Below are 27,872 nucleotides of genomic sequence, written 5' to 3'. Positions count from 1 at the left end.
GAGCGCAGCGAGAGGAGCAACCAGGGTCTGGGGCGGAGCCCCAGCCGCCGGAGGCAGACCCCCGCAGGAGAAGTGAGCTAACAGGAGCAGGAGAAACGTGATTTTAAGAGCCTGCCGGAGGCAGCGAGGAGGGAGATGATGACTTTTGGCATTGAGAAGCAGCGCACGTTGCTGGAGCAGGACCGCCTGGCGAATGCGAAGATGAGTAAGAGGAAGGGCGGTAGGAAATTGATACATAATAAGACCGAGATTAGGACGCCCGAGTGGTATGTGAGGAGGATTATTTCGAACGAGATCACTGCCAAGGAGCTGGAGACGTTGACGGTGTCACTGCGAACTGAGCAGATCGGATGGGTTCAGGAGTTTCTCGCGGCAAAGGGCCAGGCGGCTCTGGCTCAGGTGTTGTACAGTATCAACCAGAATACGGGCTCGTTTAGTGAGGATGTACTGGATAGAGAGTTTGATTTGATCAAATGTTTGAAAGCGCTTGTGAACTTCGCGGATGGTGCGAATGAAGCGCTCAGATCGACCCGGTTCTGTAATACTTTGGCTCATAGTTTGATTTCGCCACGACTCAGTACTAGAAAACTCGTCACGGATGTGCTGATATTTTTTAACAGCTATGAAGGTTCTACGGGCCATGATACGGTTATTTCGGCGCTGGATCAGATGAAGGGTCATCGTGGCGATGTTGGACGGTTCGAGACGTGGTTGAAGGTGGTAGAGAAAACTATAGACGGAAGAGGCAAAATGGGCTCGTTGGTAGGAGCAAGCGAGGAGTTTCGCAGCGGAGGAATGGGTATTGAGAGCCAGATCATGGATTATGGACTCTCGACTATAATGCTTGTATACGGACTGGCCACTGGAGCCAGTGATTTAAGAGTACGAATTCATATCCGGTCACAATTAAAGGCTTCTGGGTTACCGAGAATCGCCAGAAAACTACAGGAACTGCACGATGAGAATATTGACGAGTTCATTCGCAAGTACGACGAGCAGTCTGCTCTGGATTATGAGGATTTATTGAGCATTGAGAGGGAAGAGGATGTTAAGGATATGGAGGATCCAGTAGAGATATCGAAAGAAATCTGGTCTCGAGTCAAGGGAACAAACGCCGAGGCGTACTTTCTCAGCGCAATGCAGCATTTCATGCTTGTGCGAGAAAGCCCTACTGACGAAGGAGCCAGAATGTTTCAATTGGTGGATGGATTGCTGTCACATGTGGTTATGGATAGGATCTCTCCTGATGTGGATTTGAGAAACATGCTGAATTTTTCGGTCCAGCATATCCTCGGTCGAATGCAGACAGATGATCAAGCCAGAAGAGCATATCTTGAAGCAAAAGAGGCTATGAAAGAAGCTGAAGAGGCTAAAGCTGAGAGAGACAGAATACAACAACTGGCTAATTTAGGTGCTGATGGACTTGTAGGAAGGTTGCAACAGCAGCTGGATGAACAAGCTGAAATGTTGAAGTTGCAACGACGGATTAATGAAGGGTTACAACAGGATCTGGATGATTTGAAAAAGAGTCATGTTGTAGATTTACAGAACCAAGAGCTGGAAATTCGCGAGTTGTACCTGATGTTAAAGGAACAGAGTAGAAACCAGACTGATCAGAATGTAACTGACAGTCCTGGTGTAGCAGCTAATGGCGGTCAGACTAATGGACAAGGACAACATGGTCATGGTATTCTTGATCGCGACCAGTTGGCACGAAAGTTGGAAGCACAACTTGCTCGTAAAAAGACTGAATATAAATTAGAAGGAAAGGCTTGGGAAATTGAACCCAGTCCAAGACTTCGTGAACTACGTGATCGTATGGAAGCGTTGCAGGTGACTGCCAGAGAGTTGGAGTTTGATTTCCAAGAAGACCCTAGCGTGAATGATAAGAATTTTGCCCAATTTACACAAAATATTGGTGGCTCGACCCTAGCAGATTTACATGAACAACGAAGACTTCGTATGAAACAATTGGAAGATTTACAATTGCGATCCAACGATGTTCTGAAGTATGTTGGCGATTCACCCAGTAGCAAACACGAGAGCAGTGATATTGATCCGTCTCCACATAGCTTTGATTTTACACCTGTTACTGAAAAAGCTCGACTTGTGGTTGTTGGAAAACCCAACGGAGAAGAGATTCGACCTGTGGCGCCTACTGGTTTCTTATCTGACTTGTCTTCAAAGGTGTCTGTACGAAAGGCACATGACGAAGACGATGATAACGATGCCAGAATCAAGAGTATCAGCACTGATACAGCTGAAGTCAAACCTGATCGCATTGATAGTATCAAGTCTGATGGCTCTGAACACGCTTCAGCTGCTACTTTGGTTTCTGAGGGTTCTGTAATTGGTTCTACAGCTGCTCTTACTGAGTCGGCGATGAATGATGATAGCAGTATTGGCAAGAATACGTCTGATTTGGGATTTGTAGGTGGTCCACCTCCTCCACCTCCACCACCCCCTCCACCAGCAGGAGTGGAATCTACTTCTCAACCTGCTGGTTTCACAGGAGGTCCACCACCACCGCCCCCACCTCCTCCGCCACCTCCTCCAAACGGATCTGGCGGGTTTACTGGAGGACCACCTCCCCCTCCACCTCCACCTCCACCTGGTTTCAATGGCGGACCACCACCTCCTCCACCCCCTCCACCTCCTGGATTCAATGGAGCAGCACCTCCCCCACCTCCTCCCCCACCTCCTGGCTTCAGTGGATCTCCAGTACCTCCACCTCCACCTCCTCCACCTGGTTTTATTGGAACACCACCACCTCCGCCTCCACCAGGACCTGGCACTCCATTTGGATTCTCTAATACAGCATCTCCTACACCACCTCCTCTGCCATCTGGTAGCGCTACACCCACACCAGACTCATCAACCCCAGTTCTGCCTCAAACTCCACAATTCAACGTACCCATTCGTCCTAAAAGACGTCTTAAACAAATGCATTGGGAAAAGATTGATAAAGTGGATCACACCGTTTGGGCCAGCACCAATGAAAGCACCATTTCTGATGCTCTGTATAAAAACGGTATTTTCGACGAGGTAGAAAAGATATTTGCTGCCAAGGAGATCAAGAAAGTCATGGGTAGAAAGAAAGAAAAGGAAGAAAAGATTTCATACTTGGCAAGAGACTTGTCTCAACAGTTTGGTATCAATCTGCATATGTTTTCAACTCTGTCCGTGGAAGAATTGGTCCATAAAATTCTGGTATGTGATCCGGAAGTGGTACAAAATACGAATGTTCTAGAGTTCTTATCCAAACCTGAACTTGTTGAAGTGACAATAACCCTTGCCAAGAACTTCCAACCGTACAGTACCGATTGGACAAGATCAGACGATGAAGGCGGTCATAAAGAACCAGAAAAGGATCCTAATGATTTAGAGCGCAATGATCAGATTTACTTGGCCCTATGTTATAACCTTCAGCATTATTGGAAATCTAGAATCCGAGCACTTCTTGTTGTCTCTACCTACGAAAAAGAGTACAATGATCTGGTTGTTAAGCTGAGACTGATTGATTCAGCAAGTGATGCTGTTCGTAAGTCTAACCGACTAAAAGATTTACTGGAAATCATTTTGGCAGTTGGTAATTACATGAATGACCATAGCAAACAAGCCAGTGGTTTCAAACTGGGGACTTTACAGAGATTAGCATTTACCAAAGACGACAAGAATTCCATGACATTTTTGCATTATGTGGAAAAGATTGTTCGTACCTCGTTTCCAGACTTGGAAGGTTTTGTTGATGAACTTAAAGATGCCACTGCTTTAGCCAAGCTGTCGATTGAACAAGTGAAATCCGATTGTCGAGAGTTTATGCAAATGATTAAAAACGTCCAGACATCGATTGATATTGGTAATCTAAGCGATCCTACCAAGTTCCATCCTCAAGATAAGATTTTGAGCACGGTCCTTGCTGTTTTGCCAGAAGCAAGAAAGAAACGAGAGTTTTTAGGAGACCAGTTGAAGACAACAATGTCTGAATTTGACAAGCTCATGAGATATTTCGGTGAAGATCCTAATGATACCGGTGCAGTGGGATCATTTTTTGGCAAATTCGCATCGTTTGTCAATGAATACCAAAAGGCTAAACAGGAGAACATTGTTCGTGAGCAAGAAGACAGAGCTTATGAAGCCAGAAAGAAACTTCAAGAAGCGCCCAAGAAAGCTGCTCAACTGGAAGCAGGCAGTTTGGGCCATGGCTCGTCTCCTACATCAGCCAACTCTGTTATGGATTCATTGTTGGAAAAGTTGAAAGCTGCCGGACCCACTGGCAATGGTCGTACTGCTCGGAGAAGAGCATATGCACGTAAAAACCAGAGTGCTCGTGGCTTATTAGTAGCTCAAAGAGAAGATGATGACGGTTCATCCAATGGACCAGAAGATTCGTCTCATAACGGACATGAATCATCATCCTTAGCTGGCAATGAACATGGTTCTCCTGAAAACAAACCACAAACATCTGTATCCAGTGAAACATCATCATCCCCTTCACGAGGTTTGGAAGATATTGATGAACAAGTTCCAACTACACCTACTAGATCATCTGCACGACCACTTCCAACAATTGTGGATGATGAAGTGGAACTAGAACGGTCTGATACGACACAATCGGAGTCTGCTATTCCTTCTTCAACAAGCACAGACCGTGAAAGTAACAGTGGCACTGATGATGTCGACGATGTTGGTGGTAGAGCTCGAAAACTACTACTTGAACTTCGAAGTGGCAACACTGAATATGGTGCAAGAAGCTCTGGAAGCCTTGGTTCCAGTTCTGCTTCTAGCAGACTGGCAGAACGAAGAGCAAGAAAAGCCCAACATTTACACAATCGTACAGATCACACCTTCCGATCTATTTCGTCAATCACAAGCACTGGCAGTTCGAGTCCGCAGCCATCACCCGTTGAAGCAGCATCTGGCGAAAACTCACATTCTGAAGACAAAGTTACATCACCCGGCGAGAAACCTGAGTCTGATATCAATGGTGAGAATAATAATGACAGCAGTACTGATGTTCATGATGGCACTGCTGGAAATACCGGTGACAACGATGCTGTCCACGATAAAATCGATCCTGAGGAACGCGAATCGGAAGCAGCAGCTGCTACTGAGTCTGCAGACACTACACTCAACCTCCCAGAAGACCACACCAGCGGCTCGTTGGATATCGAGGTCATCGAGGAACGCAAAATACCCCCAGACGAGTCCACACCAGTCATCGACATCGACTCGGAATGATAAAAACATTTATGACTAATGAATAATGATTTATTTTATAATAAATTACTTAATAATTAATATTTGCACGTCACACGTCACACGCGATGCCCCTTAACTTCACTTCAGGGCGCATTATTTTCCAACTGTAAGAGAGAGCTCTCAGGATCCTACCGAAGAGCAATTAAACCGTCTCAGGATGAAGCTGTAGAAGCGGCTGTTATCCCAATTACAACCTAACTCGTTCTCTTTTCTTTTCCTCGCTATCCGTTTATTCTGGTAACTTTCTCTAACTCATTAAGCTACCTATTACGAATTTGTACTCAAATTACTTTAATGTTTCCTGTTACTTGCACTAAAGTCCACACCTGCGAACTCCACACGTTAAAAGGACATATGCACTCCATTGCAGCGTAATCTACACATAAACTAATTACTATCAACAAACGTAGATGCATTGCAACTTTTAGACTTTTGATTCAGCAATATCCCCCCATTACAATGAGTTTGTAAGTGTGTTTTCCAGTTTGTCGACCCTTGACGGCTTGATTCGACTGGAGGTTCTAACAATTGACAGAGAAGACGGCGGACTGGACCTCAGTTCATTGACGGACCCGGCGTGTTTCCAGCCGGTGCCGGATCAGGTAGGTTTTATGTGGTCTTTGCCTCCGACGACTGGGTCTACACCCGAGACCTCGTTGCTCCTACTTCTCAGGAGTTGGCTGGGACCGTGGAGGAACGACTCGAGCGAAGCGAGAGGAGCTACGGGGTCTGGGGCAGAGCCCCAGCCGCCGGAGGCAGGTTCCCAACCCGGGTTGAAGTTGGTAACTAACAGTTGGTAGGAGACTCCTGTGGAGTTTTCGGTTGATTCCGCGAGTCTCGCGAAGTATGATCCCGGTGAATTGTTGGAGAAGAAGCACTATGTTCAGGCTGCTAGGAAGGCTGCGGAGATTCTGGTCGCAACTCAGGATAAGAGTGATTATGAGAGTATATTTAGACTATGGGCTATAAGAATGAGGAGCTTGATTGCAGCAAGACAGGGTAGAATTGCTAGAGTGGAAGCGAAGACGTTGGGCGATGTTTCGGGAGATAAATACAGACTGGAGGACGGCACAAGTGTGGTTCCATGGGACTTTAGGTTGTTTCTAGTACCAATTTGGGCTGGAGGAGATACTCAGAATGGACTGACAAGGTATTATGGATTGGCCAGAGAAGCGAGAATTGAAGCACATAGAGCCAGGAATCGTGAACCAGAGACGACAGAGGGAACTGTGTTCCAATCGGTTGAGGTTTGGGAGGCTCGACTGAGAGAGTTGGGGTTATATGTAGCAGCTACACTGGTGGGAATGAAGGATAATGCAACAGCGATTGATCATTTAAAGGCTTTTTACAGCACATTGAAGAGTTCAGGGGGTGAAGCTAATATTTCTTTCAGCCATCGAGTAGCTATTGCTCTGGCGTTTGTGTACCTTATGATTGGTGACACGATATCTGCACGAGAGTGGTTTCAATTAGCTCCTGTAGAACAGTCTAAAGAGTTGTCACTGGCAGTATGCTCATTAGCTGATGGCGATATGTCAGAATCTGCTAGTTTACTAGAAAAATATTTATCCACAGAAAACAACGAGAGTGAACAACAGAGTAAGCCATCAGCTGGAGATGATGCCAAGACTCAAGCTCTCAATAACTTGGCTATCTCCGAGCTTCATCAAGGCAATTTAGTCAAAGCAATTGAACTTTTAGAACAAACAGTGACCACTGCTAATGTCGACCCTGCTGTCTTGTTCAATTTGTTCATTCTGTATGACCTTCAACATGAACTACCAGCGACTAAAAAGAGACTCATAGCTGATAAAATAAGATCACGAGGAATCGAGTCTCTCGGAACCTACGAATTGTTTCTGCAGAGATAATCATATGATAACATAATAATTTTGGGGTCATTTAGACAAAAGAGTCTGTATGTAAAGTTGAGTTGACACTATCGAAATGAGACAGGCTGCACCATAGGCTCTAGCCTCAAACGATTAATGACTTGCTGAGTTTACACATTTGTTATTGAGTAGTAACAAGAATAAACTGATAGTTGAACTCACCTCTATCTCCACCAGTTATCGCGTCCGATAGCAGCGATTATGCATGATAGCCGACCCTGCGTCTCGGCAGATTGCCCCACTTATCCGGCTAGTCTCTTTATAGTGGACCGAGATTCGACCGGGCGGGGTGAAATGTCTAAATCACATATAAACACTTGATTGATATAATCAGAGTAGACCAACACTCGACTGATATAATCAGACTAGACCAAAACTCGCTAAATTAGGTCAATTGAGATGTCAATTCGAGCATACCCATTATTAAGAGGAGCTGCAATTTCACGTTCGGCAATTCTGCAACCGAGACGGTTCTTCAACAATTTGGTAAGTGCGCAATATGGAGCATCAGTGAGTCGGTGCTCATCCAAAAGAGCCTCTGTTCAGGCTGTTCAATTCATGAGAACACGTTTGTAGGATAAAGATTGGACTCTGGGCTCTAACAGATTGTAGCCAGATATTGAAAAGAAATTTGCTGAACATTCTGAACAAGGCATAAAGGACAGCGTTTGGATTCAGGATCTTCTTAATAAGACAGAAGGTGGTGGTTATATCGTCTCGAGAGCTGGTCTGCTCAATAGAAAAGTAGCATGGGGAGATCACGATGAATTTGGCCATGTAAACAATGTCCGTTATTTGAAGTGGTTTGAAGAGGCTCGAGTCAATTCGTTCATTCTCAATGACGATGAGTTCCCAGGGTCGAATTTTTCACAATTCATGTCAGACCAAGGAGTCGGTCCAATTATAAGATCTGTGGAGCTCGCATGGAGATATCCAGTTCGATTCCCTGATACTATCACAGTAGTACATAAGCTGGAGCCAGTAACTGAGAAGGATAGATTCATTCTCAAGGGAGTAGTAGTGAGTCACAAGGCCAAGAAAGTGGCTGCCAGAATCTCTGAGACCATTGTGACAGTAGACTATAGCAAGGGTGGAACTAAGGCTCCGATTCCAGAATATATTTTAAAAGTGTTTGACAAGATTCTTGTTCGTCAGAAAGAAGAAGCTCCAAACCTCGCTTCTCAGTGAGCTAAGAATGGAGGTAGAAGCAGAATATTCTAGGAACACAGACTGAATACAAGATTACTATCAGTATAAATAGTGTGATTGTCTAGTCATGGTTCAAAGACGAGTGTAAGAAATCATAAATAGATAGCATAGGTTAAGTTTTATCAATGATTTAGCAGCCTCTTTTATGACAATCGGCTAGACCATACGTTAGATCTCAGTTTGAGGAAGTTATTATTATTATATAAGTTAAAGCTCAGTATCCTCAATGACAATTTGCTTTTCTAACGAGACATAGTTGTTGAAAAATTCTCTAAACAACTCGACAGCATAGCCGACATCTTTGCTTCCACAGGTCTCACGCACTGAATGCATAGACAATTGAGGATTACCGATATCAAGAGTTCTCATACCGAGTTTAGAAGCCAAGATAGGGCCGATAGTGGATCCACAGGGGGAATCGTTTCTAACGACAAACAATTGAAGAGGGATCTTGGCAAGGTTGGCAGCATTTTGAACAAGAAGAACACCAGGGCTGTTGGTGGCATAACGTTGGTTGGCATTGATCTTGATAGTAGGACCCTTGTTGAGTTTAGGACGGTGATTGTCTTCATGCTTCGAGCCGTAATTAGGATGGACGCCATGAGCCATATCAGCAGAGATCAAGAATGACTTGGAAAACGTCTCGAAAGGAGACGAGGCAGTAGGCTCGACATTACTGTCTAATTTCAATGAGGCAAGACGAGTAATAACAGCGACCAACAGATTGGAGTCAGCACCTTGAGCAGACGCAGAACCAACTTCTTCATGATCAAATAGTGAGATCATACGAATACCTTCTTCATTATCAAGAGCGTCAGGCTTAGAAAGAGACTCTAATAGACCCTGGGTGGCAGTATATGAAGAGCACAAATTATCGAGACGAGGAGAAAAGATGAATTCATCCTTAAGGCCACCAATAACAGAAGGCTGAGTATCATATAATAAAAGTTCAAAGTCCTGAATGTCTTCAACATTGACCTTTGCCTCAGCAGCAATCAAACTGAGAAGAGCTGGCTCGTGACGGTCAGTAATCTTACCAATAGAATTAGTATTAGCGTCAGTCTTGCTGTTGTCAGCTCCCTCGTCAGAAGATTCCTTTTTACCATTCAATTCGTCTTCAATCAAGCCTAAAATAGGATACAATTGAGTCTCCTTATTAATCTCGAGCTTAGTGTTGACAGTACGATCCAAATGAATGGCCAAAGTAGGTATACGAAGAATTGGTTTCTCGATCTTGACCAATTTTGGCAAGTAACGACCTGAAGCCTTATCATGAACATAAACTCTTCCAGCGACAGACAAATCACGATCAAACCAAGTGTGCCACAAACCACCTCCATACACCTCCACACCGACTTGGTGGTATCCAGACGCCGATTTCTTAGAGTTGGGCTTGACTCTGAATGTAGGACTATCAGTGTGAGCACCAACAATCGAGATACCATTACCAGGTTGCCATTTTTTACCAACACCAAACGCAATCAAAGACGAGCCGTTACGAGTTAAGAAGTATTTCTTACCAGCTTGGATCTGGGACGACCAAGGTTGACGCTCGGAAATCTCAGTGAACCCACCTGCTACCAGCAATTTTTTGCTTGTTTGCACCGCATGGTAGGGAGACGGTGAAGCATTGACATAATTGAGAAACTCGTTAGCGTATTGTTTCGACATCTTGCAAAACTGTTGTGAATGAAGACCTGACACAGCAAGATTTTTCATGATTTCGTCAGAAACAAAAGATTTAAATTAGGGCCCCTTCATGTCGATCTGCGGCGATGAGCGGACTCCGACCCTTCAACATTGGCCGATCCATCTCCCCTGCATTTACCCCTGAAAACTCCTCTTTATCCACTCCCTCCCAATACACGCTACATTCTTTTTTTCTCGCTACTCGGAGTACGGTTCTGCCTCCGGCGGCTGGGGCGCTGCCCCAGACCCCGTAGTGCTCGCTTCGCGATCCCCGAAGACCGACAGCAGTGTCAAAGGTTACAAGTTCAGCTTCAAAAGTCGATAAATGTGTTTCTCCATGAGAACTGGTGACCCAAGCAACGACTCGAGCGAAGCGAGAGGAGCAATGGGGTCTGGGGCAACGCCCCAGCCGCCGGAGGCAAAAAACCTCCCCCATCAAAACCACGGGGTCTGGGGCGGAGCCCCAGTCGCCGGAGGCAGACCTCACCCTTATAAACAACGAAATAAATCTCTAATAATACTTGTTCAAAGCTAATTCCTATTTTCACAGTTTTTGGTTTTACTCATGAGCCGCGGTAGATGGGGTGTAGATGTCACAGATGAAGCCAGGTTATGTATGGAGCGTCAGCCATTTTGTTAGACAATTTTTTTAGGGAGCGACAGCAGAGAGAGGTGGCCAGGGCATGTTATGAGGCTCAGACACCTTAGATGAGGTCAGCAATGTTCATGGGCATCTCCTCGATTTGAGTGGAGTAGAACATCTCGATCTCTCTCATGGCATCAATATCCTCAGAGGTGACAAAGTTGATAGCAACACCCTTACGACCGAAACGACCACCACGACCGATACGGTGAATGTAGTTCTCTTGGTTGGTGGGGAGATCGAAGTTGATAACGAGCGAAACTTGTTGAACGTCGATACCACGGGCAAGCAAATCGGTCGAGATAAGGATACGGGTGGATCCGGTACGGAACTCTTGCATGATGGTGTCACGTTGAGCTTGGTCCATATCACCGTGCATGGCAGAGACAGTGAAATCCTTCTCGGTAAGAGCTTGTTGGACGTACTCGACCTTTCTTCTGGTGTTACAGAAGATAACGGCTTGGGTGACAGTGATAGTCTCGTAAAGATCAATCAAAACATCGATCTTGAATTGCTCCTCACCAACGTCAATGTAGAATTGCTTGATACCTTCCAAAGTCAACTCATCCTTCTTGACAAGGATACGGATGGGGTCACGCATGAACTTGGTGGTGACCTCCAAAACAGAGCTGGGCATGGTGGCAGACAAAAGGACGACCTGGATGTCAGTGGGCAAGTTTTGGAAAATGTCGTAGATTTGAGACTTGAAACCACGGGACAACATCTCATCGGCCTCATCAAGAACGAACATCTTGATCTTGTCGGTACGGAGGTGTCTACGAGTAATCATATCAAGAACACGACCGGGAGTACCAACGATAACTTGGGCACCCTCACGGAGCATTTGAATGTCCTCTTGGATGTTGGTACCACCAATACAGGCGTGACAGTTGACCTTAAGGAAGTCACCAAGGGCCAAAACGACCTTTTGGATTTGCAAAGCCAACTCACGGGTAGGAGCCAAGATAAGAGCTTGGGTGGCCTTGATGTTGGTATCAATGTTTTGTAAAGTGGCAATGGAGAAAGTGGCGGTCTTACCAGTACCAGATTGAGATTGAGCAAGAACATCGTGCTTCTTGATAACGGGCAAAATGGCACGTTGTTGAATAGAAGAAGGGGTTTCGAAACCGTGGGCAAAAATACCTCTCAAAAGAGGCTCCTTAAGGTTAAGAGCATCGAAAGAGTCGACAACCTCGTCGTAGTTGGTGACAATTTGTTCAGCTTCGATATCAGCGAGTCCCTCAGACATGTTGGCGGTGATAGATTAGAAAAAATCTGTTTTTAAGTGATTAACAAAGAAAAAGGCGATATAATTAGAATTATATGTGCCTTAGTTTAGTGGTTTGAATTGCAAAAAAGAAATAAAATCGAAAATTCAAGAAAACTGATACGTAAACTTGATTTTTTTTTTTTGTTTTTCTTTTTTTTTTATACTGCTTGTAAGAAAGAAAAAAGCCAGGAAGCAAATGGCCACCATGAAAAAAATTTTGAAGCAGCAATTTTTCACGCCGTGCCTAACCCTGAACCACCAACCGCGTGCGTTCCCGCGTCTCCCAGCCGTTCCAAATGCACCCCTGAGAGTCAGGGTCCTGCAGGGGTTCTCCGTGCCTCAAAATCTTGTTAATTTCTATTAGTAAGTGGTAACACGATAGCTAGCAGCCGGAGACTGCTCGAGATTGTTCCATGGAACAAGAAAAAAATAGAAGAAAATGAAACAAAATACTAAATTGAACGATATATAAAGGCGACATTACTCGATCTTCTCTATCTTGCCCTGTTCGCGATTCTCTCCCTTGGAACCGACAATCAGGATCTTGTTAACAATGGTTGCGGCATCTTCGTCATCACCATCCAAGAATATCTGGAGAGATGTCACATTTTGAAAGTGTACATATCGAAGAGGAATTTCGCGCCAGCCATTAGCATCTGGTTCTGGAACTGCAGAGTGGAACAATGGTTTGATACCACCGTCAGTGGCATCGTCAAACGAGATGGTAGATGGCAAATTGGCCCATACTTTGATAGTGGATGGGGTTTGGACTTCTTCAGAGTCATCACTATCGCTAGGAAGAGTCGATTTGATGTAGATAGAATGGACTTTAGCTTTGTTCTGAAGAGGCAAGTAGATGAGAATCTGCGAGTCGGCATCTGACTGCACTGATACTGGGGACGCTTTAGGTGAAATGTCCAAAAGTTCACGAAGATCTTTCGAAGGGTCTGAAGACTTGATATTCAATACCTCAGCCTCTCCAAAATGTAAAACATCATTTAAAGATTCAAGTTTGGTTTTGGTCAGAATCTGTTTAATATCCTCTGGCACACCACTACTTGTACCGCTGCTTGAGGAACCGGCACCACTTTCGCCAGCATTGGATCTCACTGCATTGGGTGCCAGCTTCGATAATGCTTGCAAACTCTTATAAATACCTTCAGGAGTGGCACCACGTACTCTATCAGTTTCTTTCGTTTTATGAAAGTAAACAAATGTAGGCATGGCGGTGATCTTGTATTTCTGCGCCACATCTCGAGTCTCATCTACATCCACCTCACCAAATCTCACATTAGTGAATTCGTCCTGAAATTTCTCCACAATTGGAGCAATGGCTTTACAGGGTCCTGTATTTTTCGTTAGTAAATGTCAACCGACATATTTTGGGCCAATATGATTTCGCGAGTAACTCTACTACCACCATTCCGCTTTCTATCTATCCAAAACAACAAAATTGCCAAACTAGAGCATTGTCAAAACTATAACCCTGACAAAACAATGGTATTCCACACGGTAACATTGACTGTCATAGTCAATATCAATATCAAAATGCCAATTGATGGCAATAAATGCAGTTCAACATGAATACTTACCGCACCATGATGCTGTGAACTTGACAACCAACAGCTCGTTGCTGTTCAACACCGAATCAAATTCTTTTTGCGATTTAAATTCTTGAAGCTTTACCATATTAATTTGTGACCTGGTGTGTTTTCTAGTTCAATATTTCCGTTTGAATGGAAAAGGTGGGCCAATTTTAACTATTCGTAAGTGGTCCACGGCTCCCGCGCGATTTGTAAGACGTCGATCAGGGGACACCACGTGACTGAAAGTTGTCAGCTCCCCTTCCATCCCGTTTTGCAATATTTTCAGAATTAACAGTTCAATATCCACTAAATATGTATTCCTATGGGTCCTATTTTGTTTTATAACAAATGAAAGATATTAAATTGTCTACATATACTGATATCTTGGCACTCACGTCTTTACTATCGACCCTCAATTGACTATGGTATAAATCTGAACATGCAAATATGTTACCGGTGTAAGACCCATGTAAGAAAATAAATAAAATTAGAAAAAAATACAATTTGGATATATATCAGGACCGTATAGACAAACTACTCTCTTACATCTCAGTAAATAGCAGAAATGTATAAAACTCTCCAAATAATCTATTACAAATGACCTATTTGACCAGTCAGAATTAAATAGCGATACTACTCTATAACATGAACATTTTGCTTGATAATAGTACTCCGAGAATAGGGTAATGAAACCCTTGCATGCAAGTTAAATATATTTTTTTCAGATATGCAAGTGAAGAAGTTTTGAAATTTCAGAACGACCAGCATTAACTAGATATAAAGCATCACAAAAATGTCAGACGACAGGAGAAACATCGTGGGAATTGAGCATGATCGTGTGACCAATGTAAGTATCTGACTTGAGATCTTTGAGACAGGAGAGCTGGCTTTTATTAGCTACGATAAACCAAAGCCCATGCTCTACTAGGATCCTGTCTTTGTAACGGTTGACTTGATTGTTTCTCTTTGGTCTCAAAACAATCCAGTTAAGGATTAGCAATTTGCAGCAAATCTAACAGATTCAGGTTTCTAGTACTGATTTCCCCGGGCACTACCCAGGAGAAGACCATTCATGGGACTTAGAAAAGTTCAAGAAGAGCTTCGATATCAAAATTTCGCATCTGACAGATACAACTGCCAACTTTGATCTTGTTGGCATTGATACTTCAGTGGCTAATGCTTTCCGAAGAATCATGATCGCAGAGATTCCATCAGTTGCCATTGATAAAGTTAATATCTGGAACAACACTTCACTAATTCACGACGAGGTATTGGCTTCGAGATTAGGTTTGATTCCTATACAAATATGCCCTGACTGGCTTGCTTGGTACAATGAGGCCGGTCCAGTAACCTATGATAGCGAAGGAAACCCAGAGTCGAAATTTAATAGCAGTAATACAGTGGAATTCTCATTGCAAGTCAAGTGTGAGAGAAACCCAGATGCCCCCAAGGACTGCAAAGACCCCAATATCCTTTATCAACACGCTACTGTGTATGCCAGTGACCTGAAATATGTTCCTCACGGAGACCAGCCAAGCTTTATGAACCCAGCACCAACTGTTTCGAATCCCGATATCATCGTAGCCAAGCTCAGACCGGGTCAAGAAATCACACTTTCTGCATATGCCATCCTAGGTATTGGTGCTGACCATGCCAAGTTCAGTCCTGTTGCTACCGCTTCATACCGAATGCTGCCAGTTATTGACATCATTGGCGAACCCATCAAAGGCGACTTAGCCAAGAAGTTCCAAAAATGCTTCCCATCAGGAGTTGTGGGAATCAACTCCAAGGGTGAAGCTTACATTGCTGATGCTAGAAAAGACACAGTTTCACGAGAGGTTCTCCGTCACGAAGAATTTAACGGCCGTGTGAAGCTTGGTCGCAGACGTGACCACTTCATCTTCAACATCGAAAGCACTGGAGCCATGCAACCCGACGAGATCTTTGTCAAGAGTGTTAAGCACCTCCAGAACAAGGCCGAAGAGCTACTTAGCTACGACCTGGCCACCTCCACCTAGACATGTCCATGCTATGTAAATTAATTTATATCTTTTTATTTCACCCAAGGCTCAAGCTATCTCCCCAATTGCTCGCGAAGCGAGCACTACCGAGTCTGGGGCAGAGCCCCAGCCGCCGGAGGCACTCTGATACGTAAAAAATCTATGGTAGCTAAACCGTCAATTAGAGAAACAATACAAATAATACAATAAAAAGGAACAGAATCTACTGGGGAAAGAGCAAATGCCGGTTGTTATAACAACCAATAAAATAATAAAAAGCGACAGAAGTCGAGGGGGGTCATTAAACAGAAACACGCAAACAGGGGGGAAAAGTGCTACAGCGAGTGAGAGTGAGTATCGGGGGAGAGATGATACAGATGTAAGATGGAAAATAAAGCAAAAACTTTTGAAGCAAACTACCGTCGAGTTGGCATATATTCGGACGGTCCTCCATAGCCACTTTGTCCAGTCGAGGGAGGATACAGATCATGTGAACCAGGGTCTTGAGAACTGCTCGAACTGCCGCCATAGCCACCGCCATATCTTGATGACGGGTCTGATGGGAAAGGCACAGACTCATGTTGTATTCCAAGATGCTGTTGTGTGGAGTATGGCATAGACAGTGATGAGGATCCAGACTGGCTCGGCAATTGTTGTTGATACTGTTGCGATTGAGACTGGCCCTGATATTGGTGGGATGGTTGTTGCTGCGTTTGCAGCGTATATCCAAGTGGTGGCGGTGGAGGAGGAGGAGCAGCACTTACTTGCTGAGAGTGATGAAATGTTGGAAGAGGAAGTCCTGGTAGTGCACCTCCCGCAGATGCAAATGGCATGATATTCTGATCGATAACTATACCGAAAAAATCTGGGCTTTGGTCAAACAATTGCCTGATTTTAGCTCGTACTTGCTCGGCAGTTATCGACTTTGATCTCATGCGAGTTAATTCTGAGGCCACATGTTCCCACTTGACTTTTTCTCCTTCTTCCAACAATCCTTTCATGCTAGCTATATCCTGAGCATCCCATACCACAGCACCGCCTCCTTGTTGTCCAATCAACACTTGATATCGATTACGGGCTGCCAAGTGATCAGTACATTCAGCAGCTTCAGCAATCTCAGGCCACGACTTGCCGGCTCTTTTCATCTCAAGAATGATATTATCCTGCTCTTGAGTGTATTTGGATTTCTTTTTCGGCCTTGGTCGTTGATCTGGCTGAAGTGCATTGGGATTTGGCGGTATAGCTGATGATAACGGTGGTTCGGCGACGTTCAGCGGTAACGTGAATGTATCGCCACTTCTTAGAGAAGCCACCCCAAATGGGTTTCCAAATTCACTTTCATCAGGTGCCTCAACAGGACGTAATAAACCAATTTGCCGAAATGCTCTAGATCCACTACTCCCATACCCACCAGAATACCTGCTGGAACCGCCACCGTATCCCATATCGGTTGGGATATTGATATTGATATTGGTAGGAGCAGCAGACTCTAGAATAGCTTCTTCAAGCGATCGTTTTGAACTCGTTCTCCTTCGCCGACTAGGGCCACCCGAACTTCTTGGATCGGACCGTGGGTTCCTTACTGGTGTAGTGGATGCAAAAGTCGGAGTATAAGAGAATGGACCCCCTGGAGGTTGTAATGCAGATGGCAAAGCAGTCGAGAGATTCGGAGCAAACCCTGATGGCAGTCCTGAAAGCAACGAACTTGGTAGACCCGAAGGCATCCCTGAACTACCACCGGATGAAGCAGAGTGCATTTGTGTACCAGGCGGCAATAGTTGCGTTTGAGGCAGCCGACTCATTGCTAACGGTGGAGACGGTAGCGGATAATGCTGTTGGGACTGTGATGATTGAGGCTGGGTCTGCGCTTGAAGTTGCTGTTGTGACTGGTATTGCGTTTCAAAGGTTCGTGACTGGGTCTGTAACGGTGGTGATAATACCGAGGGAGCTGCTCTTCCATAGTAAGAACTCGACTGTACAGGCTGCTGCTGTCTATGTTGAGGTGGAGGACTGAGAGGAATGGAATACGATGGGAAGCTATAGGAGGAGGTATCTTCAGTATGACCGGATGACTGACCCTGAGACTGAGGTTGTGACTGCTGCTGTAATTGAGAATGCGACTGGGATTGAGATTGTTGTGATGAGGATGATGACGATGGATATTGTCTATTGTACAGATTGGACGGTTGTGGCACCCTTATCGGCTGCAGTTGAGACTGATCTCGAGGCAGTGGTGGGGGCGGTAGTTGATGATGCTGAGTTTGTCGCTGAAGATGTTGTTGTGGCAGCTGTTGGGCTTGAGTTGGAATTTGCTGGATATGATGTTTATGTTCTTGCTGAATTGGCAGGGGCTGTGAACTGAGCTGTTGCGGCAGTTGTTGATGCAATTGTGACTGGGATTGTGGTTGTGATTGTTGCTGCACCTGCGAAGGATGATGCTGGTGTGGTGATGGTCGACTGCTCTGACTCATGCGAGGAGTTTGAGGTTGTGATCTATGAACCGGTACAGGTGTACCCCTCGTTGTAAGACCCCCTGATATGGATCCTGGTGCATTCTGGTCAGAGGATTGTGCTCGTTCTGTCGCAGACCCTGATGTAACGCTTTCGTCCGACGGATTATTTGCTTGACTGGCCACTGATGTAGTACTGTCCCCGTAACGAAAGGCAAGTAGGGCGTCATTTTCGTCGGGTGGAGGCTCCGTCATTCCTAGTTGGCGGATACGATACTGTAATATTCTTCTGTCAGAGGTTGTGTTTCGTGCTTATATCAACATAAAGGTGTATTGTCATGACCAAATATCAACAGTTTCTCAAAGTAAATGCAAAATTGAAGAGAATTGATTATAAATTCATCTGCAAGCTTTGTTGTTAGTGTCAGAGCGTGATTTAGTATGATTTTAGCAGGCTTGCAACTTACCATACAAATGTCTGGCTGTAAGGAATAAATAAACGTCCATAAATTTACTATGAACAAAAATGAAACACGCTTGGCCTAGAAATGTTAGAATTGATAAGTTGATAAATAGACAACCCAGGCAGCGATCACCATCCAAAAATACACTCTGCGTAACAGTTTGTTATATAAAGTTTGTTCGATGGTGCCGATTACTTTTGGTATTCGAGGTGGAGGCGAGATGAAGGCGTATAAACAGAGATCAGATGGGCTATCGGCAGATTACTACGAGTTATCGTGTTGTCTATCGGTTTGCAGTTAGGGCGATAGATGCCCTACAATCTGAGTAGAACAGTGTGACGTGTTTGCCCCTAGTAATAAATATCAATAACCACCAGAACGTACGAAAGAGAAAATCAAACAGACATTTAAACAAACGCGATATTCATACAACAAACAAACTGTAGACCTGATCAGAGACACACTCACGTCGATTCAGATCTCTAGGGTCTATCTCTGAACACAATGACAACTCATCTAACGTCTTCCGACGTAAACGTTGAAAACTTACCAATTGAACTAGTCTAGACCACAGCACTCTACAGAAAAAACAACAAGGGAATGAAAAGAAGAAAAGAAACGAGAGATAAAAAAGAAAACCAATAAATAAAACCTGTTGGTGCTGTGTACTAAAGGAATGAAGTATTGCTGCAGCCAAATGTATAGGTATAGCTAAGTGGCGGTATAGAAGTAGGTCGAGGTATAGATATACTTTTCCCTATAGGTGATAAATGTGGTGAAGATGTAGAAGATCGGACCAATTTATACCTGTCGAAGACCTATAATAAACAAGTGACAGCAGCCGTCTATGATTATGATAAACCTGACAAGTGAGAAAAAGTAGTTTTAACTCAACTCCAGTATATATTCTCGTTGAATGGAATTGTAACTGCCGTCACAGAATCAAGTCGAGAAGTACAAAGTCGCGCTATTCAGTTTCGTTAATTAATCGAGCCTTCTAAATAAGACCAATATATTTCGATAATATCCAAAGACGACAGAAAAAAATAGGATGACCGATATTTAGGATTCGTACCCAGTTTAGACAATCGTCAGAACCTCTTGGTACAAAACGTCAATAGATAATGTCGTCAATTGAGTATCAGGAAATAAGAAAATTTTGCAATTGGATAGAAGTATATCTTGCAAAGATTAATTCCCTTTCTCAGTGAGTGTTTAACTCAAAGTAATTGTGGATTGACTTCCCCCAACACTAGAGTTATAACAATATGGCTGATAAGTCGAATTCCGTTTATGGAGTACTAGTTATCAATCGAGAACCAAAGGTAGGGAGAGAGAGTGAGAGAGAGAGGCAGCCGCTGTTGGTAAGTGGCTGCTGTTTCGGACCCTATTTCTAAATCTATGCTTGTTGCCCTTGATACTAAAACTAAACAGAACCCTGACAGTTCCCAACCGGGTTGTTCAGTTATTGGTGATAGTAAAAAGATATGCCAAAAAAAAAAAAAAAACTAATTGGAAACCAAAACAAAACAAAAACAATTATACCCCCAAGGCTAAAATTTGTGCAAGTTGAGTGGCCCAGAACGGACCAATTAAGCACTGTTTAAAATAGTGACTATTGTCTAGAGCTTCTCTGTGTCTGAGGTATACCACAGATACATACAATGTAAGCACCAGAGGTTATTCGTAAAACCGGAGCAGATGAAACAGATGGATGGTTAGAAGTCACGCAGTCGGCACCACAAGTCGGCAGCAGGTGATCAATGATATACGGCGATTTGGCAATGAATTTTTGGAATTGGCACTAATAACAGTAGGATCAATGGTACAAAAGGTCCAAAATTGATAATGGTTGGGTTCAGAGTGCTATAAACGTAAAAGTTGACAGGGTAGAAAGATAAAAGATCAAAAGAAAAACCAGATGGAAAAAAAAACAAAACAAAATGCAACTGGAACAGAACAAAAAAGAAAAAATATATCTAAACACAGGGGAAAATGAATACACCAAAACGAAAAGGAAAACCAAAAAAAGCTGAAAGTTTTAGCAAAAAAAAACAACAACTATAAAGGAGAAAAAACTATAACTTCATGTTAGTTTTAGATGATCATGCATATTGAAAGGTAAATAAATAAATACTGCTAGTGTCCCTCCTTGCCCCTCTTACTATCACCCCCCTACTAAAAGCAACGCAATATGTGCAAGATATGCACCACGGACCTCCATCGCAGCGGAAAATGAAACTGGATCCGGTTTAGGTGTAGAATCCCTGCCCTAGATCCACTTTATGCAGCAGGGTGGATCTGACAGGATGTAAACAAATTACGGCATCGGTAAGGGGAAATAGCATGACAGAGAACAGAATGAGATAAACTTTACTTTGACAATTATAAGGTTGAACGAGTTTAGTTAGCTAGCTATTCCAGACCAATGTCATCACTGAGTTCTAAGTGAAAAAGCAAGTAGAAAGTTGTTCTCAAGTGGAGTAAATGTGTTCAATGTTGTAAGGGAAAAGCAAAAAAAAAAAAAAAGTTAAAAATTAAAATTAAAAAGTAATCATACTTTTCCGTCAACTAGCAGAACAGTTTATAGAATAGTATACCTGGTGCATACACATAGACACATAGGGCTTATTGACTGACACAAGATGCCATAGAAAGGCAGGCAAATATAGCCAGATAGCATATTTGGCATGTCTCGGAACGATTCCGGGTATACCAATTTCTTGTTCCAGTGTCTTCTTTGTGCGACGACCGGCTGTGATAGAGTCATTGTTCTAATTATCATTCCAACTATTGCTCTAATTATCGCTCCGGTAAACACTTCCAGCTATCACTCGCCTATTGCTCCAACTATCGTTCCAATAAACGCCTCTCCTCAACCATCGCGCCAACTATCATACAACTATAGCTCCAATAAACGCCTCAATTATAGTTCCATCGTTCCAAATATTGCTCTAATTTTATCATCCAATCGCTCCCTCCAACCATTGCTCCACCTATCGTTCCAATCGCTCCAACTACAGCCCCAACTATCGTTCCAATTATAGCTCCATTAGCTTCAATTATCGCCCTAACTATCGCTTCAATCCACTTATAAAACTGATCATTATCACAGCATGACACCACGGCTGGAATCGCTGCTAACGCTAATCTACCTAGATTGTATTTAGATTGCTTTTGTACCGGACGATTACCATTAGACTAACCACCAGGATAAGCACCAGGTGACCAAGCTGCTGCGGCAGATCTCGTCGTTAGATCTAATCGCTGGATAAACCGTTGCCGCTACTACTGATACGACAGAGCCGTTTGGCTGCACACTTTGCACCTTGCACCACAGTTTTTGTAACACCCGTCTGCTTGGTCCTGCTGGCGTGCCCACTAACATTCCTAGAGATTGTCTATCCTATACCCATATTTACGTATAATGCGACCGACCGATCTGTGGTGTTTCCTACTACTGTCGCTTATGACCGATACGTAAACGCCTATCTATAGCTTTATAGCTTGGCTTTATAGCTTTATAGCGGAACCGTGCAGCATTTTCCACTGTTTAGCTCAATTCATGGTCAATCCAGATTTGACGATATTCTAGCCATTCTATAAAAAGTGCCAAGCACACGATGTCTGTATCCCCACTAAATTCAGCGTACTGAATAGTGGCCATAGCCATAGAGTAGCAGTGACTAACAGTAGGTAAGGACGATTAGGTAGGTCTCGTACTTCGATTGATCGCAGTCCGATTGCTTCCCGATCTGATTGCAACTGAACCTACTGGCATACACAGCGTCAGTCGGACTGGCTTGTGATTCAGTGAGTATTAGTACTTTTCATATGATATCTGTCCTTTACATAAATATATACCCTCTACGCCTTACACGCCTCATAGACCACAAATATTCACGATAGTAAGCGCCACGATAGCTAGTTACTAGTTTACTACATACACTCCGATCTATAGGGCCCGGACCCATAAATAAGGGAAGAGCAGATAGAGATATAGAGATAGCAGCCGACTGATCGGAGAATACGGTCCGATTCAGCCGGAGTGGGGGTACATAATCCCGATACATAAGAGGCAATTGGTAAGAAACTCAAGATAAACAATACGAAATAGCAACTCCCAATAATGGATTTGAGACTGAAGGACCGAGGCCAGCCAAGCTCGATGTAGCGTTGCCGTACCTCAGTTCACATACCTCAATTCACATAGTTCAGTTCAGTTCACCAACCTCAATTCACATACCTCAGTTCAACCTACCTCAATTCACGTACCTTAGTTCACCTACCTCAAGTCACATACCATGGATTATTAATAATACTAATAATATTAAATACAGTGCAATTCCCCCCGTAAACTCCTGCGAAGCAGGAGCAACGGGGTCTGGGGCAGAGCCCCAGCCGCCGGAGGCATTCACTCCTTCCCCCCTGGCTGCAGGACCCTGTCACCCCCTGGAACCGGAGCTACAGACGCCCCTCACCCCGCTTGAGCCGCCTGCCCTGCAGTTCCCTAGTTTAGTTGCCTCATTTTACTTTAACATACATAAGTTCGAATTAGGTATCTACTTAGCCTTTTTTGGTGTTGACGCCGTTAGATCCTGCACCGGGCCCCTCCTTCCGAATCTGGCCATACAACACTGTCTCACCAGACGTCGATGCCGGGGTTGCTAGCATGGACCCACCCATGTAGCTATACCTGAGTTTAACATAGAGTTTGTAAGGGAGAGGTGAAAAATGGGTTTGACCTGGTGTGTTGCCGCCGCTGCCAGCTTTCGCCAATATTGTGTGCAAGACAGAAAACTTCCGCAACTAGTAATCCATTCGCTATTTGAATTCTTCACTGATTAAGCTGTAAGCTGACATCAGCACGGCGACCATTGTTCTGTTTATGTGGCTATTGTTTTCTAATTATTATTTCCTCCCTCCATTTTGGGCAACCCATCACTCCTGTCAGTGCTGCGTCTAGAAAAAAGTCACAGGCCCTAATTCTGCCGTGAATCTGTTGGTCGCTTGCTTATCTACCGCATCCCCCTTCCAAACCGGTAAGTCTTCTGCCAGGTCGTAGAATGGAGCCGCCGCTATTACTGCTGTGATCCAACTACCGCCCACCGCTGCCCACCACCGCCTGTTACTGCATTCGTGAGGAAACCGCGATCTCTAGTCGATAGCCCCAGAGACCACCAGATGATATTCGGTGATTCGGTGACTATACACTCGTCAGTATCAATGCATGGTCTATTCCGAAGGCAGTGCTTGTTCAAAGTTTCTTCAAGAGAAAGTTTTTCTTGACTTTCGTGAGTTACTTGTAGCCGAGCAAAACACAGTAGAAACCCATTTCTTTTGTGTGGGCATGTCTTATGAAGCATTTGGCACTTGGCCTTATAAATGATATTGATGATCCTTGCCGGTCCGGATAACATACCTGGGAAGTTGATTCAATCCACTATAGTAAATGCACCGTTAATAATTAATTTTGACTGCGAAGAGCACAAGCGAAAGGATTATCTCGGTCCTAGAAAAGCCGCCCAGTGGTTGTGAAGTTTCTTTTGAGAGTTATATCGGTTGTTCTTGTTGTTTTGTTGTTGTTGTTGTTCGGGTGCTATTCCAAAAGCAGTAAGGGACTGTATGTCTTGTATTATAACTCGCGCGAGTTCTTGTTTCATTCTCTTGTTCTGTATGTCTTGGTTGGAATAACTCTACTCCCTTCTTTCTTCCTGTATGTAACCTGAAAAATATGTTTTTACTTTTTCTCTCGTTCCTTTCCTAGACTATGTTCTCTTGTCTGTGCTTACGGATATCTTAAAGCAATTATCTGCTTGACATGCTTCTTACTTCCTTTAATCACCTTAGTTTGTACTGTATTTACTATCATTATTATTAGGATTATTTTTTTTGGCTTTTTCAGTAATCTCTTATTGAAGAAGGCGTTACAGCGGGCTAAACATTTCCGGCGGCCCTTGCTGCTCAAACAATTATTATCATATTTTAAAGTTCTTTCACACATGTCTAATACAGAAGACAAACAGCATCATTCACTCTTGTAAGATTATATTTTGCCATTGCTCATTAGCCGATTCTGCTGAGGCAAAATATTTAGATTCAATGCCTATTTGACTCGTGGTTCCTAATTTAGGAGCGTGACCCTCCACCTAATAATATTCTCCCATATCTACAAAGATTAAGATAATAATTTTTGTGGTTTTCTAGTTTCTGATACGGAAATAGAAGATAATGTATTGGATAGCAGACCTCATGTACTACTACAGCAAGTAAAACTGATACTTTGCTTTCTATACGCCAGTTGTACTCCATTCAGGTCATTGCTCTTAGCGAAAGTATGTTTTAAGTTGTTGTTTGTAGTTTGTGTTGTAAGTCAGTTTCCTCCGAGTTAAACATCATGCTACTAGCCGGAGCGATTGTAGATCGAAACCTATCAACTAGCGCGAATGAACACTTTTCTTCACAAGTAATGGCTGAATATCGGCTATATTGCATCATAGCTCGGTCCTGCCGGTACGCCTTCATACCACGTAGGCGGTAGACCATCGTCATGATTGTGTTCAAGGTTTTGGCCCCCAGAAGATTAAAGGCATGCGGTGGACATACTTAAACGACAAGTTTACTAACAACCCAGGGTCTAGACCATAGCCAAGATTCTCGGTCAAAATTCTCCAGCACGTCATCACATACCCATGTAACTATTTCGTCGTCGAGTCTCACTAGAACTGGAACTTGAAAAAACAACGCCTAAAATATCCCAATAACTCCTCGAGTCTAGAGTGTACAACATCTTGAGTACCAATCTCGTTAAAAATCTCGAAAAACCTCTTATGGATATTCAAGACTGAGCCTCGATCAATTCCTGTAACTCACAAGTGGAAACCTCGCAGGTACTATAATAAAGATATATTAAATGCAATAGATAACGTTGATTGTAAATGTTACTTTTGAGCCATAATGTCAACATAACGATTTCGAGCACTTCTCTTTGCTGGTTTACGAGTAGTAGGAACGCTGGCAAGGAGGTCGTCTAAACCACCTCCGGAGGAAGGAGAAGGCTTTCGGAGATCAGAGCTTGAAGTCGACGCTGAAAGCGAGGGACCACCTGATAAAGAGCTAGGACCTGGCATTCCTGGTGGTGCTCTGACTGGTGCCGATGCCGCCCTTTCACCACCTATTGGAGGAGTAGCAACAGGGCTTGGAGTGGCTACAGTAGAAGGAGAAGGAATACCCGGTGTTGAAGCAGCAGATGGTTTGGATGACTTTGGTGGAGGTGCTGGCGCAGCAGGTTTTGCGTTATCCAAAGGCGCTTTCTTATTAACCCATCTCTTGAGTTCTTGGTCATAATAAAACGACGACTCTTCGCCAAGCTTGGCTCGAACTGCCTTTGGTTGGCCATCATCCTCACCTTTCTTGAACCATCCACTAAACCAGCCCTTTTTACCATCGGATGAAGTTTCTTTTCCTTTTGTCTTGGAATCTGATTTCTCGTCCTCTTCATCTCTCTCATCTTCTTTCTCCTTAGAATCTTCCGACTCTGACTTTTTCTTTGCATTCGCAAAACCGAGGTCTTCGTCTTCTTCATCTTCTTCGGGAATGGCTGTTGGTGGTGCTCGATACGAAGTGCCAGGAGCACTGAATGTTGGAGCTGAGAATGCAGGAGCGGCTACTGCTGGTGTATAATAGCTATCAGAAGCTTCTGGGTCGACAAAATTATCCTCGGCAATAGGCTCAGCTTGGAACCCATAACTTGGAGGCTCGTAGCTGGAATAAAGATCTTCTTCCCGGCCATTTTCCTCTTCTAGAATCTCATCCTCTCTCCTGGTTTCATCTCTCTCGTCTCTTGCTTCATCAGCTGTCTGATCTTTGGCATCACCCTCTTGTTCAGAAGGTGCCACCCCAGCGGTGGCTGGTACATCTTCGCCACCATAAATGGCTCCATAAGGGTTGTAACCATATGAAGCAGTAGCTACAGGCTCTTCTTGTTCTTCCGATTTGCTTTCTTCTAAGGAGTCGATAGCCTTAGCAGGAGCTTCGTAAGGCGACGAAACATGCTTTCTCGATATAGCTAGTTTTGGTTGGCTAGTCTGAGGAGCATATGGGTTGTAAGGATTTGAAACAGAGCCACTTGATCCTGAACTTGGTTGAACAGCATACGGGTTATGAACAGATTTGGATGGAGACGAGTTCAGAGTCTTATTAGACTTGGGCGATACTTGAGGAGTTTCCCGCTTATTATAAACGGGTGAGGCATCAACAGGTTTAGTTGGTGGTGGTAATACAGGAGCCTCAGGGGTAAATGGACGAGAAACTGGACGAGCACTTTGGCTGCTACCGGTCCTTGAGGGTGGAGCATAGACGCTGTTAACTGGCTCATCAGATACAGCATTCGACGAGCGACGAGAATATGGGCCAGTGCCAACAGAAGCAGCTGCTGGTGAGGTAGGTCGACTATCTATAGCATAGGTATCTGAACTAAGAGCAGCAGATGCTTTACGAAGTCCGAAATTAGGCGATGTGGCAGCTGAGCGGGATGTAATGTCGTGGACTCCATTGGCTGGTAACAAAGGTTGAAGAGGAGCCTGTGATCCAAGAGGAGCATGTGGAGCATGAGGAGCGTAAGCCGAAGACATCAAAGGAACATTCGCGTGTGATTGAACACGGTTCAAGTACTCATTTGAGATAGTGCCATTACCACTAGGACCAACTGACTGCAGAGAATGTGTTCTTGGAATAGGAGCATACTCATTTGGTTGATGAATAGCAGGCTGTGAAGCTTGGCGCTGACTGGCAGCATATGGCTGCTGGTTAAAGTAATTAGGGCTTGTCTCGAGACTAGATCCAGGTGCACTACTGGTAACATTTGCAGGAGTACTAGCCAAACGCTTGAAAATACCACCTTCTTGAGCAGTCTCGTTTGTGCTCACGGGAGTGTCATCATCTCCAGCAACAAACTTGTTGAACGACTGCATCATGATCTTGTCAAACTTGGGTCTTGCAAGCTTTCCACCGAACCAACCCGAACTGCCACTACTGGCACCATCCAGAGCAGATACCCTGTGCATCAAACTGTCCAGCACTTCACCAAACTTAGGCATCTCCTTACAAGTGGCCTTGCTAATAGGTTCCAGTAATTTTTGTACCTCGGTAGTATAACCGAAATCAGCCAGAGAAAAGGCATGCTGTAACTTGTACGGTAACAAATGCGAGAACGGATTCAGACTCTTGACCTCAGGAGGATGAGAAATCAAAATAAACTCATACATCTCACTCATAAGAATAGAATCCAGGTCACGACCAAAACCACGGTCAGCACTGATATCATCGCCCATTAGAATAATAGCATCTTCGTCGGGCGAACCAAAAACAGGATATCCAGATAAAATCAAGCTATTGAAGTTAGTACG

The 27,872-nt window shown here is 44.0% G+C and overlaps 10 protein-coding genes across 10 annotated transcripts; 5 read left to right on the top strand and 5 right to left on the bottom strand.

Annotated features, from left to right (window-relative positions):
* Window positions 1-201: 201 nt before the first annotated feature.
* On the top strand, window positions 202-5,241 carry BNI1 (formin BNI1; the record flags this gene model as incomplete). The annotated part of the gene is made up of 1 exon (XM_018882500.1): window positions 202-5,241. One exon carries the CDS (start codon window positions 202-204, stop codon window positions 5,239-5,241), a length of 5,040 nt encoding a protein of 1,679 aa, XP_018734782.1.
* A 992-nt stretch (window positions 5,242-6,233) lies between these two features.
* On the top strand, window positions 6,234-7,133 carry AWJ20_553 (uncharacterized protein; the record flags this gene model as incomplete). Its single annotated transcript, XM_018882499.1, has 1 exon — window positions 6,234-7,133. One exon carries the CDS (start codon window positions 6,234-6,236, stop codon window positions 7,131-7,133), a length of 900 nt encoding a protein of 299 aa, XP_018734781.1.
* Window positions 7,134-8,030: 897 nt separating this feature from the next.
* Window positions 8,031-8,342, top strand: AWJ20_552 (uncharacterized protein; the record flags this gene model as incomplete). The annotated part of the gene is made up of 1 exon (XM_018882498.1): window positions 8,031-8,342. The coding sequence occupies one exon, from the start codon at window positions 8,031-8,033 to the stop codon at window positions 8,340-8,342; it is 312 nt and encodes a 103-aa protein (XP_018734780.1).
* A 228-nt stretch (window positions 8,343-8,570) lies between these two features.
* Window positions 8,571-10,034, bottom strand: APE4 (Ape4p; the record flags this gene model as incomplete). Its single annotated transcript, XM_018882497.1, has 1 exon — window positions 8,571-10,034. The coding sequence occupies one exon, from the start codon at window positions 10,032-10,034 to the stop codon at window positions 8,571-8,573; it is 1,464 nt and encodes a 487-aa protein (XP_018734779.1).
* A 583-nt stretch (window positions 10,035-10,617) lies between these two features.
* AWJ20_550 (uncharacterized protein) lies at window positions 10,618-11,704 on the top strand (the record flags this gene model as incomplete). Its single annotated transcript, XM_018882496.1, has 2 exons — window positions 10,618-10,666; window positions 10,761-11,704. The coding sequence occupies 2 exons, from the start codon at window positions 10,618-10,620 to the stop codon at window positions 11,702-11,704; spliced, it is 993 nt and encodes a 330-aa protein (XP_018734778.1).
* Window positions 10,757-11,944, bottom strand: TIF1 (translation initiation factor eIF4A; the record flags this gene model as incomplete). Its single annotated transcript, XM_018882494.1, has 1 exon — window positions 10,757-11,944. One exon carries the CDS (start codon window positions 11,942-11,944, stop codon window positions 10,757-10,759), a length of 1,188 nt encoding a protein of 395 aa, XP_018734777.1.
* Window positions 11,945-12,445: 501 nt separating this feature from the next.
* On the bottom strand, window positions 12,446-13,189 carry TXL1 (thioredoxin-like protein; the record flags this gene model as incomplete). The annotated part of the gene is made up of 1 exon (XM_018882493.1): window positions 12,446-13,189. The coding sequence occupies one exon, from the start codon at window positions 13,187-13,189 to the stop codon at window positions 12,446-12,448; it is 744 nt and encodes a 247-aa protein (XP_018734776.1).
* Window positions 13,190-14,744: 1,555 nt separating this feature from the next.
* Window positions 14,745-15,569, top strand: RPC40 (DNA-directed RNA polymerase core subunit RPC40; the record flags this gene model as incomplete). Its single annotated transcript, XM_018882492.1, has 1 exon — window positions 14,745-15,569. One exon carries the CDS (start codon window positions 14,745-14,747, stop codon window positions 15,567-15,569), a length of 825 nt encoding a protein of 274 aa, XP_018734775.1.
* A 398-nt stretch (window positions 15,570-15,967) lies between these two features.
* Window positions 15,968-18,256, bottom strand: AWJ20_546 (uncharacterized protein; the record flags this gene model as incomplete). Its single annotated transcript, XM_018882491.1, has 1 exon — window positions 15,968-18,256. One exon carries the CDS (start codon window positions 18,254-18,256, stop codon window positions 15,968-15,970), a length of 2,289 nt encoding a protein of 762 aa, XP_018734774.1.
* A 7,150-nt stretch (window positions 18,257-25,406) lies between these two features.
* On the bottom strand, window positions 25,407-27,797 carry SEC16 (Sec16p; the record flags this gene model as incomplete). Its single annotated transcript, XM_018882490.1, has 1 exon — window positions 25,407-27,797. The coding sequence occupies one exon, from the start codon at window positions 27,795-27,797 to the stop codon at window positions 25,407-25,409; it is 2,391 nt and encodes a 796-aa protein (XP_018734773.1).
* Window positions 27,798-27,872: the final 75 nt, after the last annotated feature.

The sequence above is a fragment of the Sugiyamaella lignohabitans genome, chromosome A, assembly GCF_001640025.1.
Source record: "Sugiyamaella lignohabitans strain CBS 10342 chromosome A, complete sequence".
Taxonomy (NCBI): Eukaryota; Fungi; Ascomycota; class Dipodascomycetes; order Dipodascales; family Trichomonascaceae; genus Sugiyamaella; species Sugiyamaella lignohabitans.
Note: the sequence above shows the minus strand (reverse complement) of the source record. Positions and strands in the feature narration are given on the sequence as shown.